Here is a 20,163-nt window from a genome sequence, read left to right as displayed (position 1 = left end):
TATGGGTGTAGAAGTTTTTGGCAAAAAGAAACGCCAGAGCACTTTTTTCGCTGTTTTGTCTAGTCATGCATCACTGAATTCATTTTTTGTGTGTTTCTACTGAATAGACAGCCACGTTTTAATACACAAGTATAATTTCTGTTGATATAAAATAAGTATGGTCACAGATATTCGGTGTATAATACTAATCCTACTATTAGATTAGAATTACAATTATGGATTTTCTGTGGATTGGATTGGAATTATTATTATTGTTAATGATGATGATGATAATAAACAGTTTAGTTTAACACATTTCACGTTTACAGCCACCAGGAGGGATTTTGCGGCTTTCAATTGGTTTTAAATGAGTTATTTATTCAAGTTATTTATGAATCATTATTTCGGCATGAAAGTTTAATTTCCTATTTCCACATATTTCCTATCACACTGTATAATGTACATTTTCAAATATTTACATGAAATGTCTGTCCTGACATGAGTGAGTAGATATGAAAAGATGCAAGGGACAGAACACTCGATGAATAAAAGCGGCCTGGGCGCTTTCTTGAACTCATTTCGAGTTCACCCACGCAGAGCATTGCACACTGCAAATTAATCACATTTCACAAGCAAACTCGCATTTCTGCCTCTCTTTGAATCCTGCAGCCCAATGACACAACATCTCAAATGACCCATATCAGACGGTAAAAGCATAATCAAAACCTAGAGAGCAATTAAGGATATGCAGAAGGGTCAAAGTGATTTTCTGTGTATTGGGATTCATAATAATCAGAGCTTTGACCCGTTAAATCAGTGCTGTGATGAACTCCTGCGTGCTTTCACTGCTTGAGGGAGAAACTCCGCTCAGTCAAACTATGTGGCAAGCAACTAGTCTATAACAGCAGGCATCCTTTAAGTGGAGCAGATTCAAGAGGTGTGGGAAATATATTTAAGAGCTCTTCATTTCAGAGCAACAGACTCAAATGAAATGTTCTCCTTGCACATTAAAGGATGGGTGATTTAAGAGACGCAAAACTGCTTCTTTCCTTATTTTCTGGATTGAGTCATTTGAAAAGTTACAAATTTCTGCATCCTGTTTTACTGTGACCTACCCTGTGTCCGAATATGCTTCCCTACATAGGCGAAAAACAGTATTTGAGCCAAGTAGTATGTCCAAATTCATATAGTATTTAGGAAACAGTAGGTGAAAAGTACCCGGATGACCTACTACTTACAGTAAAGCAACGCAACTGACGCAGTATGTCACATGACAGTGATGACATGGTGGATATACATCCGAATTTCATTCATCCTACCCATATTCATACTATTTAGAACATACTTAATTTTACGGTCGAGAAGTAAATTTCAAACCAAATGTAGTACCTACTAGTCAGTATGCGATTGCGACATCACTAGAACTGTGATGACCGTCTCCCAGAACTGATTCTGCACTATACAGACACATACTTATATTCTTGACAAAAGAAATAAACAAGACAGCCAGACTGTTTTGGCAAAACAGATTAACGCAGGTAATGGAGAACAAGCGCCATGTCATCAAGTCAATGTCTATTGCCATGGAAACAGTAATTGTCTGAGGTCCACCAAGTCTCTTTTTCTGCATCTTCAGATTATTCCTTCATTTATTCTTTATTTTCTGCTGCTTTGCATCTGTTGTGTGATACACAAACTGTGCTTTGATGCTTAAATATACTATCATACTCTGAGAAACATTTTGCTGGTACTGCAGTCTGAAACATGTTAAAGCATTTTCGACCCGGGTATTGAACTATTTTCAGGCGAAGAATCCCTTGGTAGAGAGAGAGATGAGGCAGGGACATCCTTTTACTTATGGTATAAAATTAAATGATGCATGTTAAGCCTGCCTTATAAACACATGCATATAGTAGCATATTAATGCATTTGCATATTTTGTCATGATGTTTACTGTACTCACTGATGCTCACTGTGTAATATACATTATTGGTGCACAGTCAAATGACCATTTTCTATTTTAATACATTTTAATTCACTCCTGTGATGGCAAAGCTGAATTTTGAGCATCATAACTCCAGGCTTCAGTGTCACATGATCAATCAGAAATCATTCTAATATGATGATTCTGTGCTTAAGAAACATTTCTGATTATTATCATCAGAGTTGCTTGTTAATAGTTTTTTTTTTTTTTTTTTTTGGATTCTTTGAGGAATAGAAAAGTTAAAAAGAACATTTATTTGAAATAGAAATCTTTTATAACATAATGTCTACTGTCACTTCACTTTTGATCAAGTTAATGCATCCTTGCTGTATCTTGTGACAGTCCTGTGAAAAAGCTGTACCTGCTGTTGAGAGTCCTTCTCTCTCTCTGAAGATAGCTTAATGGAGTGAGTGTCCTGATATTTTTCACTTGATTTCAAGAAACAGATCACATGAGGAGTGATGGGCCATGGAGAGCTGGGCAGCTGCTCAATGGACTGATCATCAGTTGCATCACACAAACTATTGCCACTTCTGTCTCCACAGACACACCTGAGGTCAGCAGCTCATTTAAAATCGCTTGGCAAGCATGGTTTTCTAAATGAATATAAATAAACGTGTAATTTAGGTTAATTTTTTTTTAATCAATATAATGGCATGAAAATGACCTCAAATCTAGCAGACATGGACTAAAAGTCACAAAACTCATTTTGATTTAATGGAGTTCTTAATAATTTTTATATTATTTTGTGCTAATATATCCAATACACAAATATGGTAGATTATTCTACTGTTCAAAAGTTTGGGGTCAGAACAAATTGTTTTTTAAATAAATGAATACTTTTATTCAGCAAGGACACATTAAATTGATCAAAAGTGACAGTAAAGACATTTATAAAGTTAGATTTCTATTTCAAATAAATGTTGTTCTTTTGAACTTTCAATTAATCAAAGAATTCTAGGAAATGTATCATGGTTTCCACAAAAATATTAAGTAGCACAACTGTTTTCAACATTGATGATAAGAAATCAGCATATCAGAAAGACTTCTGAAGAATCATGTGACATCGCAGACTGGAATATTGGCTTTGCCATCACAGAAATAAATTTCAGTTTAAACAGAAAACCCACATATGTCTCTATATTTGTCTATAAACAAACAAACATACAAGATTATGGGGCCTTTTCTCAGGAGAAACATCTGAAAACCTAAAGACACAGATGGTCATTTATAAATTTCCTTTCCTACAAGTGAACCTCCGGTCATTCTTGCAAAGCTGCTGCTCTGATATCTACTCATACTGGCGATGAAATGGTGTTAAACAGTAAGATGGATTCATTGTCAGTGTTTTTCGGTCACTTTAAGCAGTGAGGTAGTTTGGGAGACGCACCGCCTGACAAGCCGGAATGTGGTAAATAATGCAAGAGGTGGCAGTCAGCTCTCTCACAGCACGCAATGTTAAATATTCATCCAAGGTGGGCAACCCACGCCGGGCCTTGCTCGTAGTTGTGACATTAGAAGGATCGTTCCCTTGTCACCAGCTCTCAGCCAAACAAAACAAAGCATTATAATGCAAACATGCACCTAGAGAGCATCTAAAAGCACCCACACTACAAGATAATTGGGCCGATTTTGGACCCAGCTCTCCCCTTCCGACATTCCTAGGTAAAGTCCCGATTATCTTAATGGTTCTATAGATCATCTTATCAGATTTCCCTGTGGTGTGAGGTGTGTTAAGAGTGAATAAATCTACTCGGAGGAACGTGTCCCGACACACCGATCTTTAATCGTAAATATCCAACATGTTGAATATTTACGATCAGAAATCCTATTGTGTGGGGGAAACCCCGAGGACAAACGAGCAAACACTCTGTAGATTGTCACATGGAATGAAAGAATACCCAATCAGAAAGCGAGCTGATGGAAGACGGAAGCATAACACGACTTCATCCAAACCATCTTCTTTTTTCCCCTGCAAATTTTCTGTAAAGCAGTCCAAACAAATTTGTTTACTCTAAAGTCACGCTTGACCATGAGAGATTTTGCCATTTCCCATGTTCACAGTCGGGACTCTGGTTGTTTGTGAAAGGAATCTGTTAGGCTGCGTTTACACCGGCACAAAACATTTTGTACTCACAGATTGGAGTCAGATGAGACAGATTGGAATTTGTTGCACACGTGAGCAAAAACATCTGTACGAGATCCGATTTTTCCGCATCCGATCTGAGCCACTTCCAGATGTGTTTTTTAATCAGATACATATCCGATATTTTAACATCCGACATACGTCTAAATACGTATACGATTCCCCATTGAATTTCAAGCCACCACAAGGTGAGGGCGACACGTTTGCTTTTTATTGCCGTATTATGAAGCAGATGTGCCTGTATGCGCTTGCAGCTTTTTTATTGAGGTGGGAACTTAGGCCACATTTATACATAGCCGGGTATTTAGAGAAACGAATATTCCCCCCCTCCGTTTTCAAAAATAACATCGTGCACACAACATCGTTTTCAAAAAAGTTGTCGTTTACATCATCCCGCATAAATACGCCGTCGAGCAACATCATAACTATGCCAAACCTATGGGCGGCAGTGTAGGGAGCCATGCAAGCCAATCAGAATCCTCAAAATCGACAACAACGAATAGAACGAGCGACTTCCTGTTCCTTTCAAAACAACAGAGCGAGGTTCGTTTGTGTGGACAGACAGCGAAGCAAATGCAAACAGGCCAAAAGCGTTTGCACAAAAGTAAAAATGAGTATCACCTTAACAGCATCCATGATCAAACAGTAGCCAAACAAACTCTAAATATAGGACGCTCACATGACGTAAGCGTTTTCTGGCGCATAATGTGACGTTTGAGAACCTAAAACCCAGTTTCTCCCAGTTGACACGGCAACACAACCGGCGTTTTCAGAAATCTCCACTTTGGCCGGAGTTTTTAGAAATAATCGGTTTCTGGGATAAAAACGGCGTTTTCGTGTAAATGACAGGCCAAAACGCAGGGAAATATCTGCGTTTTCCCATCGTGTAAATGGGGCCTTTATAAAGGAAAGAAATTGCATGCACACAGAAACATTCAGGAGCTGGTTTTTAACCTATAACCCATGAGTTTTATAAATAAAACAGCTTCACTACTTAAAGCTACATTATATTTCTCAAAATGAGGTGATAACTTTGCTGTAATTAAACCAACAAGCTTCACTATTAGGCCTCTCTCTAAGAAAATTTGCGTTATTTTCCTGTATATTTCCGTTCGGTCAGAATAAAGCGTGCATTGCAAAGCGATCACTGACAATAATTTTGGGCGGGAATTAATGTAGGCCTAACAGATATCGGATGCCTGTCTAAAGTGAATGTAAACAGGCGGGCCAAAAAATCTGATATGGTCAAAAGATCGGATTCTGTACATTAAGACTTGCAGTGTAAATGCAACCTTAGTGTGTGGTGTGCTGTCTTGGTCACAACACGGCACCCCACACATTGTTTACTGTTCCTTCTCTTCTTTTTGCTGAGTCAACGGGTAACCTGACAAAAATGAGGCGATAAGAAGCAAATTGGTTAACTGAGTAATATTTAACTTTCTATCAGCATCTTAATCTTCATCTGATCACCGTCCACAAGCTAATTTTTCCAGAGAAACCCATCCTGCAGTCGAATCCCAAAGGATCTGGATATGATAGGGCACCGAGCTGTTCTTTATTGACTTTGGCTGCTGAAGAGGGCTCCATTTCCACCTTCTCACTTATTTTCAGCTTAGAGTGAAGCAAAGGCTGTTAACATCCTGGTGTTGAGCCCCAAACAGCTTTTTTCATTATTATAGGGTTCAACAGAGGTCATCTACTGTACATCCTTCATAAAAGTACAGTTCAAGAGTGCCATTCTCTGCCATTTCTGTCTGAATGTGTAGCAATTTCACAGCTTATAAAAAAATTCTAGCAATCAGCAATAATTCTTTACCACCCACATACATAATCAGGGAGGAACATTGTATTCAATACAAAATTAAACAAGTCAATAAGCATTAAAACACAATGGAGGGCATAAAAGCCTAAGCATGTAGAGATGGTTTAAATTGCAGGCACAAAATGAGGACCAATTACGATCTAATCTGGATCATACAGCATACCTAGAGGAAACAAAAGGGGGATAGATATGCAATATCAGACTTCATATCCAAATGACTCAACCTTACCACAATACAAATGGCAATAAGCTGACTTCCTGATGAAAAAACAATTAAGTCTGAGCTTATTCATAGAGTTGGATGACATGTATAAAAATACAAATCATTAACATATAGTCTAACACCCTCAGCCACCAGTCACCATTTCTCAGATAAGAGAAAGGTGAGGAAAGCGAGAACATCAGTCCACAAACGCTTCCACTCAGGTCCTGCAAATACACATTACAGATGGAATCATTTTGAACTTGTTTGTTAGTTAAATGAACCATGCTCACAATTATAATTGTATTTTTCAACATTAATTATAAATGTGCGGTTGGGGTGTGGGTGTGAGAGAGGACATGCCAGGCGAGGTTGAACTGCAGGGCTGCATCTGGTGAGATGCCTCCTGATGTCTCCACCTCTAAACACTCAGAGAAAACAGGTCATCAGCACCAGCACACATTAAAACAATGGCTGCCGGGGGGACTTGTCACGCCCAGCGCTCCGAGCAGATGCATTTGGACGATTTACTATCTAAAAATTAGAAACCTGTTATTTTATTCTACCCTGAGATATGCTGTCCTCTACTTGCATCAGCCTGAGCATTTGGGCCCTCCAATGTTCATCACTTCTCACATTATTAAAAGCAAGAATGTATCTTGAGAGATGACACAGATTCTCTCTTTACAGCTCTACAAAGGCGAAAGAAAATATCAAAAGGAGCCTACAAAGTACTTTAAAATGTCTCAACCAACAACTGTAGCATTTCATCAATATTTATCAATAGTGACAGGGGGAGACATAACAGCCAACAGGCTTGCACAGAAGCATCAAGCCAATTCAAACCAGGGATTTTTTTTAAATTTGAAATAAATGCTGTTCTTTTCAACTTTCTATTCAACAAAAAATTATATATATATATAAAAAAAAAACATGGTTTTCGTATTGGGCAGCACAGCTGTTTTCATATTGATTCTTGAGCACCAAATCAGCATTTCAGAAGAATTATGTGACACTGTATGTAATGGCAGTAATAGCATAACAGCAATAAATTACATTTTAAAAAATATTGAATTATTTTTAATTGTAATATTTCCCAATTTTACTTTAGTTTTGATCAAATAAATGCAGCCTTGCAGAGGGTAAGAGACTTTAACCGACCCCTAAATAGTGTAATAATGTATATTTTTTTAAACGTTTTTTTTAATAGTAGACATTATTCTCCCGGTTCTTAATTTAGTCAGTCAAGCATCTTGGTGATGTTCCTGTAGTTCTTCTGGATTTAGTCTGTCTCAGTTTTTTCTGTTTCTTAATGTAATCACAGACAGACTCGATGATGGTGAGATCAGATCTCTGTGTGGATCATACTGTTGTCAGACTCCTAGTGCATGCAAAAATATCACCGTATTATTACAATTAATGGAAAAAGGAATGTTTGAGAATGTAAACTATTTCCTACTGACACACTACAGCTAAAGATATTAATAACTGGAATAACTGAAAATACTAATGTGCTTAAACTAATGTGTAAAAAGCCTATCTGCTGGATAATGTCTCAACATACTCCTCTAAAACCTTAAAATATGACCACCAACTGCTAAGCTGTTTGGTGTCTCTGATGCTGATGGAATGAAATGACCCCCTCACATTCTCTCTTATCCCATTTCTCAGTGGAATTCCTGTTAATGGCACCAAAGTTGAGCTTTGTTAAAATGTTTGTATTGTTAGATGTGTATTACAGTTCAATAAAAATTAGATTCTCTCAAAAAGTTCATAGCCCAGCTGTAAGCACCTATACACAGATCTGATCTCACTTACCTCTCATGTGAGAGCTGCTTCAAGACAGCCTGGAGTAATCTTTGTTCTTAAAGAGGCTTTAACTTTTATACTGCAATTTTCTTTTTATTTTGTGATAATAAGCTTTTATCTCCTCAAGCTTGGTTCAATCAATAAAGATAAGTATATGTTTGCCTTGTAGGTTCCTACTACTACAAACTAGACTGTTTTTTGTGCTTTTTATGTTTGCTTTTGTTCGTTGTATTTTGTTTTGAGTGTTTGAGTTTGACATGAGTGCTATTATATCCCCTCCATTTTGATTTACTGTTTCTTTAAGTGTAATTCATGACAAGTGCAATGTGATTAAAAACATCTGATTATTAATACTCGCCTAATTGGTGTGTTGACATCTTTCAGAGAACGCACTTCACAGAGGATCTCGGCTTAAAATAAGACCAGAATTAAATGAGAACTTATGAAATTAGGCACAGTGTTCTGCATGCTTAAGCGTGATGGCTCATTAATTCGACCCTAAAGTGTAAATTCTGGACTGGTCTAATGCATGTTCCTCCGTGCCGATACCTGCCACCTTGCTTCTAAATTATAGGCTACATGTTGCCTGTACTTTCTCTCAGTGAGATGTGGCAGACAGTGTGGGTGGGAGGATGGGTGACATGGATAGAACTAAATAGCAATGGCCTGGTTCAGCTGTACCATTTGTTTGCATTGCTACATAAAATCACACTCATTGGCATAAATCTCCATGTTTAACTTAATATGGTAATTTAGGCATACCTAATATGGTAAAATTAGGCTTCACTGGAGAGCTGATGCTTCGAAAGGAGCCTCTTTACAGGTGAGATAAGGACCCCATTTTACTAGGGCTGGGTACTGAGTTTCGATACATTTAGGTACCGATCGAATTGCCTCGATACTATCGAGTATCGAAAAATGACATGTTGTTCAGTACCAGATTTCGATACCTAAGGGGTTAACTCGTCAACGTCAGTGCTCAAATACATATGAAATGCACAACGACACACATAAAGTCGTTTTTAAATAAATGCTGTTCTTTTGACATTTTTATTCATCAAAGAATCATGAAAAAAATGTATCATAGTTTCCAAAATATTAAGCAGCAAACTGTTTTCATATTTCTGAAGGATCATGTGACACTGAAGTAATGATTGTGAAAATTCAGCTTTGACATCACAGGAATAAATTACATTTTGAAATATATTCAAATAAGATTTTAAATTGTAATACTAGGCTATTTCACAATATTACAAGTTTTACTTGTAAATTCAGCTTTGGTGAGCATGAGCTCTTTATAAAACATTTTTTGTTCCTTTGTGCTTTTTTTGTTCCTTTGTGCACTGGCTAAGGAGCATGAGTCAAACTGAGGTAATGTGTTATGTAATCTTGTTAAAATGGATTTCATAAAATTGGTATCGAAAAAAAGTATCGTTAGGAACCGGTATCGAAACTGAGGTATCGAAAATGGCACCGGATCGAAAGATTTTGAACAATACCCAGCCCTACATTTTACACCTTGGCTTCATAACACAAGCAGTTACCCAGCTAACTAAGAATGTTTTGCTAATGTTCCCATTATGTTATGAACACATTATTTCTGAAATGTTCTCTAAACATTTAAAATGCCCAGTTTGTAAAATGCTTTAAAGTGTTTTATTTCTTGGTTATGTGAACATTAAGGAAACATTGATTCCGTTTTATCATTCTCCAAACATTATAGGAATGTTACTTCTGAATGCTTTCTGAAACAAGTAGTAACATTTAAAAAAAGATGTTAGATGAACATTGATGAGCTAAAACATAAAAAAATAAATAAAAAAAAAACCTCCATAAATATTGTTTTGAGAACATTATTGTTCTCGTCCAGGCCCTGGTCATATCTAGGCTTGATTACTGCAATGCTCTTCTGGCTGGACTTCCATCATGTGCAACTAAACCTCTACAAATTATTCAAAATGCTGCAGCTTGTCTTGTCTTCAACGAGCCTCCTCTGTTCATCTCTCTGCACTGGCTACCACTCACTGCTCGCGTCAAGTTCAAGGCATTGACGCTTGCTTACAGATCTATCACAGGGTCAGCTCCCTCCTACTTTCACTCGCTCCTACGAGTCTACATCCCTACCAGAAGCCTACGATCGATCAATGAGCAACGGCTCGTGGTTCTATCACAGAGAGCCACACAATCACTTTCCAGAACATTCACATTCACGGTTCCATGCTGGTGGAATGCTCTCCCCACCCTCATCCGGAATGCAGAATCCCTGACAACATTCAAAAGACAACTGAAAACTCATCTCTTCCGTGAGCACTTAACCTCATAAAAAAAAATAGAGTCCTTTAATTCTCCCTTATCGGGCTTATGCTACTCTGAACAATGCCTGAACTTTGTATTGTGCGCACTTCATGCGTTGTTTTTACCTCTTCACGATGACTCGCTTAACTTAGTACTAAATTGTAAGTCGCTTTGGACAAAAGCGTCTGCTAAATGACTAAATGTAAAATGTAAATGTAAAACATTATTAAAGATCAGAAAACTTTGAACAAATGTTCTATTGTTACTGGAAGAATGTTTGTTCACAACTTTAAGAAAACCTTGCCAGAATGTTAGCTGAGCATGTTCCCTGTTAGCTGGGTATTATCCATCTTTGGTTACTTTCTGTATTACATCAATACTACCATCAATAAAATATTAGCTGAGCGACTGCACTGAAGTGCAGTGTCTATGTGACCTGCACCCATGTTCTTTACCAGACGAGTATATGGTCATCATGGAGGGGAAAAGCATGGGACGTTAAATACAGGCGTGGATAATAACCCCAATGCCAAGTAGACTCCTACTGTGTGACTATAAATGCTTCATACTTTATTCGGACCCATATACACAGCATGTAGTCAACAACAAGTGGCAAGCGCACAGTGGTTTGGTGCATGCTCATTTGCAGTGCAATCATGTAGACCACAATCAGCAAGACTTCACATGCAGAAATACATATACAGAATGGCTTTCAAAATGATAAGGGGCTTAATTAATTACCTGCAATTAAAAATAATTAGCTTGTAAGACATTTGAAAGGAATAAGAGAATGGTTTATGTGTGGATATGAATTTCATAAATATGCAGCAGTCTTAAGATGGAATTCATATCTCCTGACTTTAGTTTGTCTACTAAAGGCCAATTCACACAGCTGGTCGGCATCTGTCGGCCTTCAGCATTCTTCAGAGCATTTGCAGTACATTCGCAGCAGTTAGACACAAGTGCAGTTATGTACTGAAGCTTTGGAAACAAAACCAATGGTTCAAAAACAAAAATATAAAAGGGAGGTGAGCAACGCTACGCATTTTTCTGCCTTCTCCTGCGCTATCGTTACCAAGCAACGGGGTAAATAGCTGCTGCTTTAATGATGCAAACACACCGCGGTTTGGACCCAAATAATATAATATGAGTTAACACAGTCCAGCGGGGGCAGGGGGAGGGGCAATTGAACTCGGGTTCGGACCAGGCAATCAAACCAAGTGTGAAAGCACCCTAAGGGTTAGTTCTCCCCAAAATGTAAATGTTACCATCATTTACTCAACCTCATGTCATTCCAAACTCATAAGACTTTTGTTCATCTTCAAAACACAAATTAAGATATCTTTAATGAAACCTGAGAAGTTTCTGTCCCTCCGTTGAAAGTTCAGGTAGGCTAACCAAAACGTAAAAGATCAAAAAAAATTATAAAAGGTGACAAAACAAATCCATATTAAGCTAGGGTTGTCACAATTTCTCGATTATATTCGAGTGCTGGATTTAAAAAAATCCTTGATTGCAATTTACCCGTGCCGATACCGGTGTTGTGCCGAATTTCGATTCCCTGCCAAATTATTACCCCCCTCGTTGAAGTCAGTACCTGATTGCCTAATCCTAACCCCACCCCTAACCCTAACCCCAACCCCAACCCCAACCCCTTCCCCACAACTAATCCTAAACCTACCAATACTAGGGAGGTAATAATTTGGCAGGGGTCAGAATTCGGCACAACACCAGAAGTGGTGTATTCCATGGAGCAGTGAACGCTGCCATCTGAACCCTGGTGCGCACCAAGTGGGGCGAGAGCCCTGAAAAGGTGGGTCTCGGTCTACGTCCAAACAAACTCTAGTGCAGTTCGATTGAAATATGAACACAATACGGACCAAAGACATCTAAACGAAACAAAAACAGGATGTGATGTCACAAGATATGACTCTAAAAAGGACAGAATGCTAAAGCATACCAGTTTTTTCTCGTCATAGGACATACGTTGCCCATCACAGTTCGGTACAGATCTTCGTTTGTGTGTAACAGAGGAATTCCTAGTGCTGCTTTGACTTCTTCACACATTTCAAGCTCTTCACGAGTTCTCAGGTGATAAAAATACCATCCGTACGCACATACAGAATTGTAATCCGTAATCCAAAATCCGTAAGCGCATTTAGCCCAGCACACAGAATTGTTTTTGATGCTTGTTTATATATGAATAAAAGCCTAAATTAAATCTGTTCATCATATTAAGCGTCATATCTCTTCACAAGACTAAGAATTTATTCCGCTTGATTCATATGGATTAATTTTACGGCACCTTTATAACCTTTTTGGATCTTTTAAGTTTTGGTTCCCTGGATTTTTAATGGAGAGAGTTAGTGTCAGGTTGCCATGCTTCAGAAATGCCTAAGCATCTTCCTTCAGATCATTTTAGTCTTTAATTAAGTGCTGTATGTAAGACAAGGATTCAAGACATGATTTTAGTCCATGGAAAAACAAGTCTAGAAGCTTAACAAGAAATTCTAGAGTCTAGAATGTATGAAAACCTTTAGGTTAGGTAAAAAAAAAAAGAAAAAAAGAAGCAAATTACAAGATTAAATTTTTTAAATATTTTCAAAGCAAAGTGCATTAACCACACAGAGTCTTTAATACTGGCCAAGTAACAGAATAGCTAACTTCTGTTCAAAAATGAAAATATTTCACTTGTAGAGTATTTTAATTGACATTAAAGCTATTGTTAATAAAAACTTTTTTGCGTTAGTTTTGTACTTTTCAGCATAAAAAAAAACATTATGCATTAACTTTATGCATAATAAATAGTCCGACTTTGTATAAGTGCTTTTCCACCATTGGTGCTGAATGATTTTGAGCTCAGAGAGAAGAACGTGAATCGGTAGAGATTTCTCAGCACGGTCAGATAACCATGCTTTAGTGATGTGGAGACTCAAAAATGTATGTTCACAATACATTCAAATATTAATTTCGCAGCACCACAATGAAAAAAAACCTAACTGTGTCAAACAGCCCAGATATTTACAGGACGGCATGATTCAGCAACAATGGTTGAAAAATCTATTATGTCAACCTAAAATCTCTTTATGCATGTGTATTCCTTTGAATTAAAGGTCATATGTAAGTGCTTGTAAAAAAAAAACTACTTTTACGCAACACAACAGTTAGAGGTTTAGAGGTTTCTCATTCCTACAGGGTTTTTCCTGCACACTACTATGGGAATACATTATTATATATTATATACATCAATATGTGACAACTAAATGTAGCCTAGACCTTCACCTTGCACAATCAATCTCCAATTCTATAATTTAGCCTGACACATTTCCTTTGTTGAATATCAAGAACTTTATTAGTGAAGCAAGCTTTTTTTTAAATGGCTTTTCTTTGTGAGATGTCCCCAGTGAACCTTTGCACAGTGCCACGTGCAGCGCATGTCTCAACAATCCTCCCCCTCTGAGAGAACACATTCCCATCAGCCTAAACAATGTGACACCAACAGGATGACACCAAAAAAGAAAAAGAAAAATAACCCGCCAAATCAGCTGCCTAATCGGAAAACAAACAACATTTGGGCTGTATTGATGTGGTTGTGGCCTGGTTTTGTGAAGTGGGCTATTAAGTCATTCCATTCAGCTTTCCCACTACTAGCTTTTAATTAATTAGCAAATAGCAACTCCCGCCGAACAACATTCTTTAAACTCAGAGCTGACTGGACACAAATATGGGAGCTCAAACCAAACCAGCTGTAAGACAGCAGATTGTATCCATTCTACTCTGAAAATACCTCATCTGTAAGTAACGACAGCGCTGTGTGATTTCATAATGGTGTCTTTAAGGCTGATCACAACGTACCTCGTCTTTGCAATCACTATTATATATTAGACCATAGCTTTGATGGCCTCATTCCAATTTAGCAATTCCACATCCTTTGCTGTTTGGACAGCATCCACATACAACCCTCAGGGTCAAAGACTTGAGTAAATGGAATATCACTCTATTGAACATGCTGATCAGAACTCATTCAGCCTTCCGAAGACCCTGATGGGCTGACGCTGTGAAACTAAATAGGTTTCTGTGATCCCGTTCATTAGCTCTGTCACTGATGTAAGCATTGAGTACAACTATGGGCAAATTAATGTATTGACCTGCAAAGAGAATGCAACTTCATGGGTGAGCCAATAACCTCATGCACCATAAGATGCCACCAGGGAAATATTTGCAACTACTTTTCATACAAGGCAATCAATCACCCTCTAATAGCATTTAGTTCTCCATGAGGTTTATTCTCAATTACATTAATAATGGATTTGAAAGGAATGAGTCAATGAACGTCTACACTATTCTCATGAACTCTTCAGCCATTCGAGCTAGTTTCAATCCAGAAATCTTTTTTCATTGTGTAAGTCAGGTCACCTAAAAATAAAACACTACAAGTGCTTACTTTCCTTGTTCTGTTGCAAGATAGATGCCAAGCATTTTATGCCAGATCCACCATGAATATGAGCATGAGTTTTACAGTGAAAACAGGATGATAAATTAGCTCTCCAGCCTACACAATGTGTGTGTGTGTGTGTGTGTGTGTGTGTAGGCCTTAACGTGTCAACCAGTCCAAACTCAAGAACATGCTTGGAGTGTGTCATTCAACCACGCTGCTCTAAACAAAATACGTGATGCATTTTTAAGAGGAAAGCAATAAATACGCGACCTCAGCTCTTCAAATCACAAGTGCCACTGAAAATAATAGCTTACCTCCAGATTTGTCCGAGCTGTAAGATGTGAATGACGGACTGCAACAGCCAGATACAGAGGGAACAGGATGCTGTGCGTGTCTTACTATTCCGGGCTGCAGTAGCACTGTTGCTGCTGTTGCTTGTGGTGTTGCTCTTGCTCGCCGTGGACGCCTGTCTTTGAGGCGTAGACGGGTGGGCTCCAACGTCTCCGTGCGAAGCGGAGCAGCTGAGCAGCTTCCCATCCATGTGAGAGCAGCTCGCCGCGCCGCCGCCGGAGCTCTCCTCGGTGCTGAAATCATGCACGAACCATCGGAAACTGAAGACCTGCACTGAGAACGAGCCGAGCACCACAAAAAACAGCGTAAGCCCGAACCACCAGTAGTCGCGGCGGAGGTAATAGTCGACAGAAAGCCAAACATCAGTGCCCACATCCGCGAAATACACCGTCAATGCGGCGAGGATCCACAGGCAGTCCCAGACCGTGTATTTCTGCTGCTCCCTGCTGAGGCGGAGACATGTCGAATTTGAGCCACAGCACCGCGACTCGCCGTTAACGAAGTCCGCCTCTCCGGTTCCAGAATCCGGCTGCGATCCCGGAGCGAGCCCTTGAACCGAACCCGAGTGATCCGAATTCTGCAAAGGCGTAAATGCTACATCGCTCTTTTTCATCTTTAGCACCCCGTCAGATTTCGCGGCCATTGTAGCAGCTTTGTCTTCCCACCGTTTTCGCGTCTTCTCCTCGGCTTCTCTATTCCAGGCGAAGAGACACTGGGCTGGGCGACCTCCTCTTCCGCCAGCTACAGCGCCGCCTGCTCATAACAAAGCAACACTTCCTTTCGGTAGCGGGTACGAACCATATGCTCTCCCATGGCTCCTACTTAAAACTATGACATCATTGCTTTGCAACTCTTCTTCAGGCGCACATCATGGTGTTCAATATCCAGCTATTGCAGCACAGCCTTTTGCTAACTCCACATTCGTGCATGAAAAATAATGTCTACGGCAGCGGTACATTAAAGATGTGACCGCTCGGTTGCTATGGCATTTGTAAACGTGCAGTTTCGATTCGAATTCCACCCAAAATTGAACACCCTGTCTAGAGCGGAGACAAGCGGCGCGTTAAAAAGTAAATAGCTCCTATAATAAAAACTAGGAAGCGTCCGTTGTGGCGGTTTTCTATTTTTCACGCGTTGCACTTCTACTGCAGACACTTTATTATTCCTAAACCGTCTGAAAGAAAATGGTTACAAATATTCTATATTTCTGTGAATTCTATTCGTTAAATTTTTTTATTACTTTTGACCTTTCACACCCAGATGGGGACGTACGTTTCTATTTGTTTCAGAATAGTATGCAGTTGTATCAATAGCCTACTAACATAATATTATTAATTATTATTATTATTATTATTATATAATTAAATTTTCTATACAAATGCAATGGATTTCGTTAAAGTTGGATACGGTTATCCATCCATGTAACAGTTGCTGAAGTCATCGAGCTTACAACTGATTTGTCCGTGTTTTAGTAACGTTCTATTATGCAGCTTCGACGTTCACAGTAGACAGACTCAATCCGTTGCGTTACCTTGTAAATAAATATAAGCCGTACTGTCACATTTAAATCTAAACAATAACAATAACAGCATTTTGCCACCAGCTAAGAGAACATAGGATAAACCTGTAAAAAATCTTACAAACGCGTTCTCGTCTCATATAATGGATAAAGGTTCAGCACCACGGAAAGCTCCCAGTCTCAGTTCATTATTATGTCTCATTGTGGGCCATGTAGAAGGTCCGCCATAAACAACGAGTCGCGTCTGAGCTCCATATATCACTAAGGACGCTCCAGTGCCATCAGGCGTATTGTGCTGGGTGGGCTAACTGGCGTCATTACTGAATTTATTGGCACCCTTGAGTACGGCGATGTATTGTCGACACGCCCTCTGCTCGCCGGTTACACTTAAAGCGAGTGGCTGCTTTGAAAAACAGCCACTATGAGTGACACACTCACTGAATGGTGTTAAGATATTGTATTGATTCAAGTTTAACGGGGACAAAATTAGCATATTACAACAACATATGCTGCCAGGTAAGGATCACATGAATTAATGAGGCACATCGCCCACAAAAATACGTTAGAAAAGATAAATCAGCGAGGCTCTGACGTAATAAGCAGCTCTAACACTGATTGTCACGATTTTACCACGCCTCAGGTCTTAAACTTCACATGCTGTTTGGGATTGGGCACTGGAACAGATGGCGTCAAACCGTCAACATAAGTGGGCTGTCGTGAATTGACTTCAATAATAGACTGGCATCAGAGATTAAATACACAATATAATTATTTATAGAGACTATACGTCAGGCCAACGTAACTTCGCGAGATAGAGCATTTACAAGCTAACTTTGTGGTTACTGGATTATTTAAATACTGCTGAAACTTTTGAAACAAAGTGAGAAGGACAGAAAACAACAAAGTTAGAGGGAAACATACATTTGAATATTACGAATTTTTACCAGCTTTTAGTTCAGCATAATACAGCCAGGCCCTTCAATGGCCTAGCCACTCTGCCTGTGTGTTACCTGAGCTTCAGAAATGATGCCATCTGTCATCTTCAGACAGGCAGGGGTTAGCAGCCTGTGGTGACGTGTGGGCAATGTTTTAGCAGGTCCATTTCAGGCCCCACTGACACACAGACTGCCATCACTTGTTGTCAGTGCTGACTGATGATTGAGATGTAATCTGGATTATGTAAAATTCCAAAAATAAAGTACTTGTAATTAGATTATTACATTTTAAAATACTATTAAATCAGACAGTTACTTTTCTATTGATTACATGATTAAATGTTCTTCTCACAATGGCAATATTATTCCCAATTCATTTATTCTACTTCTTTGCTATATTTAACATTTTCCTTTCTAAAGACGTCTACTGCTTATATGTTCAGAAGGTCTTCCAGGTTTGTAAAATTGCACACACAGACCCGCCACTGAAAACTGAGACCCACACAGCATTTGATCACTGGATGTACAAAAATCATTCACTTTTAAGAAGAGCTTTCTCAACATTATCTAATCAGCTCCTGATGAACATGAATTATTATTTGGCCAATTAGTCATTTAACCATGTATTACATTTTTTCTTTTAAACACATTAAAATGTACAAATTCACATCATTTCATATTTACATGCAATGCATTTTTGTCAGCTGAACCTCAGCTCTAATATATTTACTTGAAGTAACCCCAGAGATATTAAGTTAACAAGTTGGGTCATTAATAAAATTAAATAATAATAATAATAATAAATAGTATGGTTCACAGTTCTCTGATGTCGGTTAATGGTCATATGGCATGCAGTTAAACAATAAAAAAAAAAAAAAATTAATTGGTAAATAATTTTGATTGTTATTTTAAATTTGTATGACTTAGCCTACTTAATAGCTTTTCATTAAATTCACAAACCCTTGCAGTTCCTTCATGAACCCCAGTCTGGGAAAGCCTGACATAATGTAATATTTAATGCACATCACATCAACAAATAATGGAATATATTTTCTTTCTCTTTGTAAATTTATATCAATATGGTACAAGATCATCCTATTCAAGTCAATGTGATTACAGAGTTAGGTCAAAAGTAATCAAAAAGTAATCAGAATACATTACCTGAAATGAGTAATCTACATTACTGACTACAATTTTAACTCCAGCACTGTCAGTTGTGGGTTTGAGCTGGTTCAAGCTTAGGCTGGTCCTGAATATCAGAGGCTGTCTGTGTTAGCTATTAAGAAGCGTTTTCTGCTCAGTGGAGACCGGCCTCCCTGCTACCTCAATATAATTACAGCTGTCTTCTCTTATTGATCTGAACAGGCTCTTTTCCTTGAGAAGACTGTACCAAGCTCCACAGCCCTTCATACTCAAACCAGCCATTTAAAGATTCAATCTTAATGACATCAGCATTATATATATATATATATATATTGAAAGTTAGCTGTGACATTGAGCAATGCTTACACAGCCTGTCATTATTACACAGCACTAGAAAATCATGCCAGAGAAGCTCAGCCTTATGAATGTATTGTGGCACTTGGTTCCATACATCAGCATTATCAGACAGACTTCATCCATCCACACTCGCTCTCCCCTTCAGAGCACATATAAACCTCTGGTTCACGATCTTTCCGGTCATGACATGTATAACAAAAAGAAGAGAGATCATTGCAACAAGCCGTGTGGAAACATAAAAGGCTGTTGCATGCAGTCCTCTGAAGCATGTGATTCTCTTCTGAAAATAACATCACTTGGATCTTATTGTTATTCACCGTTCAGCAAAAATGTAAAGGTTAAATGGGTTAAAGGCATTGAATAATTTGCTGTAGGCAAACATGAAAGCACAGTTGCGGTTTCAGTAACTATTGTGGGTTAACCTGCAACCTTCGTGCTGGTAGTCTATAGATTCACATTAGCGTTTCACACAGACTGAAATGCTGCATTTCAATCAAATATGGCAACGTTCTGTAGACGCTTCAACTGTGACATGAATGACAGCCTGTAGTTGCTCAGCAACACACCATCATTTCTCAGGTTTTGTGCATGAGCTTCTAGTAAGACAGCAACCCATTGTGACAGACCCATGGAAGAAATTCTTATACAGCGAGTTGTCAAGCAGAAACTGGGCCACTGGCCTCTACATGCTTCATAGACAGGCGAGTTAAAATCCCCCCAGTCACTGTAAAGCACAGGATGACACATTAGTGCTTGTTCAGCCAACCAAATATGCCCTGCCATGAGAATCTTTACACAACTGAGTTAAACAGCCCCACTGTCAATAGAAAAAGAACCACATCTAAATACAAATCACATGGCCAATCTGACATTTATTTATGCATTTGGCAGATGCTTTTATCCAAAGCGACTTACATTGCATTTCAAGGTACACATTTACATTCTTATCAGTTCTTATTCTTATTCTTATTCAATCTATTGAGCTGTGCCAGTATCATACGTTTAATGAGTCCCATAATAGGATTTTAAAAGGATTTAAAGGGATAGGTCACCTAAATATTCTGCCAATATGTATTTATATACGCCACTATTTGAAAGTGTGGGGTTGTAAGACTTTTGGTAAGTCATTTGACTAATTTCTGACCAAATCTGCTCATATTTTTGATTTTAAAAAATGCAGTAA

General features: G+C 38.5%; 1 protein-coding gene across 1 annotated transcript in view; it reads right to left on the bottom strand.

Moving 5' to 3' along the window:
- Positions 1-15,955, bottom strand: part of xkr4 (XK related 4) — a 55,317-nt gene extending 39,362 nt beyond the window's left edge. The window contains exon 1 of the mRNA XM_084411128.1: positions 14,990-15,955. Within this exon, the coding sequence (XP_084267254.1) occupies positions 14,990-15,669 (680 nt within the window). The 5' untranslated portion in view covers positions 15,670-15,955. The remainder of the gene's footprint in view (positions 1-14,989) is intronic.
- Between the last annotated feature and the right edge of the window lie 4,208 nt (positions 15,956-20,163).

This window comes from Rutilus rutilus (assembly GCF_951802725.1).
Source record: "Rutilus rutilus genome assembly, chromosome: 6".
NCBI lineage: Eukaryota > Metazoa > Chordata > Actinopteri > Cypriniformes > Leuciscidae > Rutilus > Rutilus rutilus.
Note: the sequence above shows the minus strand (reverse complement) of the source record. Positions and strands in the feature narration are given on the sequence as shown.